The 7,353-nt window shown below is 28.9% G+C and overlaps 1 protein-coding gene across 1 annotated transcript; it reads left to right on the top strand.

Annotated features, from left to right (window-relative positions):
- The first annotated feature begins 5,335 nt into the window (after positions 1–5,335).
- On the top strand, positions 5,336–7,012 carry LOC112705204 (uncharacterized). Its single transcript, XM_072200190.1, has 4 exons — positions 5,336–5,359; positions 5,467–5,649; positions 5,807–5,962; positions 6,782–7,012. Exons 1-4 carry the CDS (start codon positions 5,336–5,338, stop codon positions 7,010–7,012), a joined length of 594 nt encoding a protein of 197 aa, XP_072056291.1.
- The last annotated feature ends 341 nt before the right edge of the window (positions 7,013–7,353 follow it).

Below are 7,353 nucleotides of genomic sequence, written 5' to 3'. Positions count from 1 at the left end.
TGCCTTCGGATTTCCTCTATTATTATGTATTATATATGTGGAAGCTGTTACCATGCTGGGGACCTCTGGTTCTCACCCATGCGGATTTTGTGGTTTTCAGATGCAGGACGTGAGGTTTCTCACTGAGGCCTGCTGGAGACTTCTGAATTAGCGAAGATCCTTTGCTCTTGGAAACTCTGTTTTAGTTTATATGTTTTGCTTAGATACTTTTATCTCCATTAAATAATACAAACTGAGATGAGTCATCTTATGGGAGATTTTGGAGAATAGGTTTTATGTATTTGTGTCCCTTTGGGTTTCCTTTGGGGTTTTCCTTATTTTATCATATGTATATATTGCTATGCTCGGACCGGTTATCTTCGCAGCCGGATTTTGAGTCTTGATATTTCTGTTTTTGACACTCCTTTGTATATATATAAGCTCGCGTTGGTTTATCCTTTGTTCGTTACGTTATCGATCGGAGTGTTGTGCTTTAGGATTTTGATTTTTGTTTACCCATTTTTCTACAAAGGCTCCTAGTTATAATCAATCATTCATACTATTATACGTACTAAATTTTTTTATTTTAGAGGTCGTAATACCTTGCCATCTCTGAATTATGACTTAAGCATAAGACTCTGTATGGTGGGGTGTTACAACTCTCATATAAATTTTTGGAAACATCAATGAATTCCAAATATTGGAAGGCTTGATCAATATGTCTTGCAGGTAAATCAATATTTGAATAATAATATATCTTTGAATGACTTTTTATCTGTTTCAGGAGATTGGGATGAAGCCAAACTTAAGGAGTGGCTGCCGAACAACATTGTGGATAGAATTGTAGTCGTGGCACCTCCATCTCCATGGAAAGAAGATGACCAAGTGGCTTGGTGTGGACACTTACCCCTCATGAAACCTTCAGCATGAATACTGCATACTACTCGCTAGAAGATAATCTAACCCTTTTTATGGTTAATGAAGCCATTCTTACCAACTCGACAAGGAGAAGGAGACACATGATAAATATTGCAAATTGTCCTAGATGTGTTGGAAGGGAAGAAATCACTTTGCACATCTTGAGAGATTGTCCCTATGCAAAGCTTATTTAGAGTCTCCTTGTTCTTCGAGCCTACATGAGCAATTTCTTCAACTTAAATACAAGAAACTGGATTGGGTTCAACATCAATAGGAAGGATCTGTGGCCTGTGTTATCTGTTGTAAGTGCCTGATCGACTATTTGGTAACTTAGAAATCAATTGATTTTTGAAAGTAAAGTCACTCCTCCAAATACTGCTTGTGCTTCCATCCAATCTCGGGCAAAAAAAGTCCTTCATGTTCTAGGAAGTACGATTGTCCTTAAGAAACCAATGATGCCATGGATCAACTTATTCGTTGAGTTCCATCTCAAGAACATCTTATCTAGCTAAATGTCGATGGATCATTCTTCTCACATAATAGTAATGCAGAGTAAGGTAATATTTTTAGAGATCACTTGGGAAGATTTATTAAAGGTTTTTCTAGTGACCTTGAAAATTTCTCTATTATACATGCGAAGCTTTGGATGATTATTAAAGGTTTCCAAATTGTTATTACTCAAAATTTACCATGTCATAGTGGAGTCTGACTCACAAATGGCACTCAGTTTCATTAGGAATGGATCTTCAAATTCCCATTTTTGCCCATTTCTTGTCTAAGAAATTAGCATTCTGACCAGACAAGAAATTAGCATTCTGACCAGTTGAATGCAAATTACCAATTGAATTCATACACTCCAAGAGGCGAATGTTGCTACTGATATTTTAGTTAAAAAAAGACAGGAGCTTTCTTTTAGGTTACACATCTTTGACAATTCTCCCCTCGATATAACTCATGCTTTGATTTTTGATAGTTTCAGTTCTTCTAGATTGAGAAGGTCTTGTTAAGCATCTCTTTTTTCTATTTTTTTGGGATCTTTAACCCTCCATCTTCACCAAAAAAAGAAAGAATGCGTGCCGTCAGCATGCAGTTGCATGTTGCAATGTGTCGCATGAAGAATCGTTGCTAATGCAACACATATGACTTGCTTGTTAAATGCTCCTTTTCTCCGAAAATTTTTGCTATAAATACAAAGCTCTTAACCATTTTACTCCAGTGTAAGAAGAGAATTGTTTTAGTGTGTTGGTGGTGTGATGGAGGGTAGCACAAATATACTGATGTATTACAACGATGAGATTATATGAAATATACGTAAGGGTATGAGCTTTGCATGAGAGAATCCATTTTTCTTTATTATTCCATGCACTGTGATGTTTGCAGAGCTACAATAAAATTTTTTGTCAAAGCATAGAAAATGTTATCTTAAGGAAGGTGAGCCATATTTTACACAGAAATTCTATACGTATTTGACGGGATAATACAGTTTGACACTATGCTCATCGTTGACAAGGCAAGTATGCAACAAATATTTTATATTCATCAGCACATTCAAGTGCAAGTGCCGACGATTAAGTTGTATGGTTAGTTTGAAAATATATATATATATATATATATATATATATATATATATATATATATATATATATATATATATATATATATATATAGTAATAACAAAAAAGACTTTAAAGCTAATTACGAAGCCAGTTATGAGGCAGTCATGCAAAATAATATAGTGGTTTTACGTGCAATCATTCACTCTTTTGGATCTTGACTTCATACATATACTGAAATTTTCTAAACATGCAAACATGCGTACGTGAATGAAGAATATGTTTCCTTAATTTATAATTTGGATAGATTGATGAGTGACTCGCTGTTGAGTAATATATTTTACATTTATATTATTAATACTACAATTATTTAAATTATGATAATATAATATCTTAAAAAATAAAATTCTAAAATTATTTTTAATTATTTACAAAAAATTAATTATTATAATATTATAACTAATATTCATACATTAAATTATAATATAATTAGCATTACAATTATTTAAGTAATAATAATATAATATATATTATTTTTAAAATAATTCAAATAAAATAAATTTTCAATATATATATATATATATATATATATATATATATATATATATATATATAATCTTCATATTATTTACAGAATAATTAACTATCAAAATATATAACTCTAATACACACTAATTATATACCTCATGCCTAGTTAAAATTAATAAAATAATTGGTACCATTAAAAATAATATTAACCAACTATATAAAATAAGAAAAAAAATTTACATATTTGAGATGCCCCAAATGATTAATAATATATTCTGTCCTCAATATATAATCACATGTCTTTTTTTTAGATACACTAGTAATTATGTAGGTATAAACTAGTTATAAATCACTCACAAATAAACATTCTCAAATAAAACTCTTATTACTTTTTTTTTTTCACACTATAACAAATGCGTTAAATATCATCGAATTTTTTGTCAAAATATTATGATGATAACAAGATTTAGTGAAACACTTTGTTTAGACAACGATGAACACTTTACTGTCAAGTTTTTTTGCCGATAAATTCAATGGTAAATTTGGGATAAATTTCAAATGTTAAACCTTTTTTCCTCACTTCTGCAAACTCTTTCTCTCTCTTCTATTCTTCTCTCTCTCTCTCTCATCTATCTCCTTCTGGTCCATCAAAGAAGGTCGCGCCGCTACCACCTGAAGCTGCTGTCGCTGTTGGTAAACCACATTATCGTCGCAGATCAACATGTCGTCGTCACTGCTATTGCAGCCTCCGCTGTGCCGCTGCTGTTGGTGTCCCTTGTCATCGATTGGAGGTCGTCGCCTTGTCGCTATCATAACTACGCTAAGGTAAGGTTGTTGTCCATTTTTTCTTTTAGTTGTTTGTTATATTACTAAACCCTAGCTCCACCGCTGTAGATTTTTCTGCCGCCTTTTGTCACCGCCATACTTCCATTATTCTATAGCCACCATCAGAAGTAATTTTTTCTATAATTTTTATATTTTTTTAGATTCTTTGTTTGCTTAGGATTTTGTTAGGTATTTTATTAAATTATTGATTAAATTTTTTAATGAAGTGTGCAATTAGAGTTTGTTATATTAATATAGTGCAATTAGAAATTAAATAATATTAGATAGGGTGTAATTTAGAGTTTGTTTTGAGTTGATGGTGTTTTAAATGACTGTTAATTTTCTGAGTTTATTGTTGTCTGAGTTAATTATTTCTGAATTAATTTTACTGAGTTGATTGTTGTTAATTTTACTAAATTTGTTGTAATTTACTCATTTGAATATATGAACTTTTATTTGTTTGTTTAATTATAATTTGTGATTATGTTTATAAGTTGCTGAAATTGTATAAGCTTAAATAGATATACAATTTGAGAGATATTGATATGTATGTTAGTGGATTACTTAGAATCTTAAATAGATATACCATTTGTATAATTAATTTTTTTAATATTTTATTGTCTAAAGAATTTAATTTCAACTATACAATTTACTTAGTCATCATGAGATATCTTGTTTCTTTATATTAAATCTTATATAAGTTCATCTTTTTTGAATTTAGAGTATATGTTTATAGTGCTATTTTTTTTGATACACAAATAATTATTTTTTTTTATTCTTAAACTTTAATGTGTGATCTTTTAACAAAAAATTATAAAAAAAATTATTATGAAAAATTGTAGGTTTGTTTTTCATTTTATAGTTCCAACAAAAATCTATCCTATCTTATAAAACAAATTGGAGTATGTTTAGATGGGATAAATAAAGAGAAAAAGCAATTTTATACAATATGTAAAAATTTTAACAATAAAATAATATATTTAAATATTTATTAAAAAAATTTAAAATACAAGAGATATTAATGAAAAATTTAATTTCCTAAAACAAGAAAGAATCTTTTTCTTCTTCTCTCTATTTCACTCTAAAATTAAATGTATTTATATACATTAATTAATAAAAATATGTATAATTTTATTTGTTTTTATATTTATATTTATTTTAAATCAAATAGAATATACATAATTGAGTTTTATATACTTTACACTAAATACAACATAAAAACTTAATTAAATCTCTACTTTCTAGTTTTTGTCACTGGATCTCAATCTTCCTTCTAAACACAACTTTAATAATGCCATCAAATCTAACGGTCCAAAACTCATTTAACCAATTAACCTACCATCCTCTCATATGAACTGCCATGATTCCCCTCCCCCCCACCCCCTCTTTATTTTTCCATTTTAGTTTTTGAACATCAAAACCCTGCTCTTTAAAATATATATATAAACTTTAGTTTCTCTTCTACTATTTACTATCGCTGCCTGACCTCATAGAACTTTAAACTTTTATATTATCATCACTACATCTGTACAATGAAATCATCATCATCGGCAATGGTAGTGTACTCTCTTCCCAGTAGAAAATTAAAATGACAACATTGGTTATTCACATTATTATGGTTAATTACAATTTGAATTTGAATGTGTTTGTGCATGTGTTACAGGAATGCTTGTATGTACCAGCATGGCTTGAGAGTCTACTATCCATAACATTCTTCTCTTTGTGCAATGTTCATACCGAAAAGGCTAAGAATGATTGCAAAATGTTTTGCCTCGATTGCAATAACCATAAAGCATCTTGCGTTCATTGCATTGCATCTTCTCATGAAAAACATCGAGTGGTTCAGGTCTATATATAATATTAATATTTAGTTTTATTTTGATTAATTAATTAACTTTTCAAGAATAATGTATGTATATATATGTTTTTTTTTTCTTTTTTTTTTTTGTAGCATTTTATCTAATTCGTTAGATTGGACCATTTCTTTTTATTTTGCAATGTAGATAAGGAGATCATCGTATAATGATGTTGTGAGGGTGATAGAGATTGAAAATGCATTGAACATAAGTGGGATTCAGACATATAGGATCAATGGTTTCAGGGTCCTTTTCCTTATTACAAGGCCTCTCAATCCCAAAAAGAACAAGATTTCTGCCAAAGTTGGTTTTGGATGCAACACTAACTGTGTGATGTGCACAAGGATCATCGTTCAGCCTCATGTTTTTTGCTCTTTAGAGTGCAAGGTTTAATTTAATTTAATTCAATTTAATTTATTTTATTATTATTTATTAGAAACATATAACCAATTACGTTACATTCTTTTATTAGATTAAATTTTTGGAAGAAATGATATCATCATAACATAATATTAATATTAGAATTCTATTTCTAAAAAATCTAAAATTCGTTTCTTGATAAACAAAAAAAATATTGCATAAACTTTTAGGAGAAGTATACTTTTATAAAAAAAATTTACATTATTATTATTATTGAACAATTTTACATTGTTATCAAATTATATTATTTACATATTTTTATGAAGGCATTATTAAAGTTACACAATTATTTAGGTGTTTTTAAAAAATTAGAGAATAAATAACCCTTTTCTGATATATTATAACATAATAAGTCTAATTATACATGTATTTAATATATAAAAATTATATATATTTTATTTAAATATAGAATATTATATTTGAATTAAACTAATTTATTGCAGTATTTTCATTCTTATGGAATTATAAAAAACTTGGAAATACTTGAATAATTCTAAAGTAGAGTACGTAATATTAGATGACCAATAAAATTTAATATTTAACCAACTCTAAATATTAAAGATTAAATTTTAATTTTTAATAATATAAAAATAAAATATTGACTCACATTAATAAAAAGTGTTGATCTTCTAATATTTAATTTCTCTTTCAAAATATGGATATTGATTGGTTGTTATTGTGTGTTTGGTGTGACAATATTAGCTTATGTGGACAAAGCAGAGTGAGAGTGAAAGCTTTGCAATAGAAGGAATTTCAAGAACCATGTTATCAGCAGAGGAAGAGGAAGAATTGCACAAAAAGCTTGAACCAGAAAGACTTCTTGAACGCCGACAACGGCCTTCTCCGTGTGCTCAGCCGCTGCCGCCGCCGCCGTTCAATAATGCAAATTCTAGGAAAAGAAAGGGAATACCTCGAAGGTCTCCTCTTATGTAGATGTAAGCCCTCCTTGCAATCTTACCATGATTCATATTCCTTAGCTTGTTGGACAGCTTCAATTTTAAGAACAAAATCTTATATTGAATGTATCCTTTTTAGATTTTGTATGTTTTTCTATTAGCGTGTGATTAATTAGTGGATATATCACTAATGAAGATTTTCTATGATCACTTAAATGAATTTAAGTAGTAGATTCCATATTTAAGCAAACATACAATGAATTGAATGAAGATTGAAATCAAGATCTTAAGGGAAATGAAGATTCTCAACCACCAATTAATATACCAATTGTATTAATAATCTCATTTTATCACATCAATTGATTACACACTTGTATA

The sequence above is a fragment of the Arachis hypogaea genome, chromosome 8 (genome assembly GCF_003086295.3).
Source record: "Arachis hypogaea cultivar Tifrunner chromosome 8, arahy.Tifrunner.gnm2.J5K5, whole genome shotgun sequence".
NCBI classification, from domain to species: domain Eukaryota; kingdom Viridiplantae; phylum Streptophyta; class Magnoliopsida; order Fabales; family Fabaceae; genus Arachis; species Arachis hypogaea.
The sequence above is the reverse complement of the archived record's forward strand: the minus strand, read 5'-3'. Positions and strand labels throughout refer to the sequence as shown.

Bases quoted from the DNA above. Each gene is read 5' to 3' on its own strand.
- LOC112705204 (XM_072200190.1), top strand. From the start codon at position 5,336: ATGAAATCATCATCATCGGCAATG. The intron at 5,360-5,466 runs GTAGTGTACTCT...CATGTGTTACAG, and splicing joins AATCATCATCATCGGCAATG to GAATGCTTGTATGTACCAGC. The intron at 5,650-5,806 runs GTCTATATATAA...TTTGCAATGTAG, and splicing joins AAAAACATCGAGTGGTTCAG to ATAAGGAGATCATCGTATAA.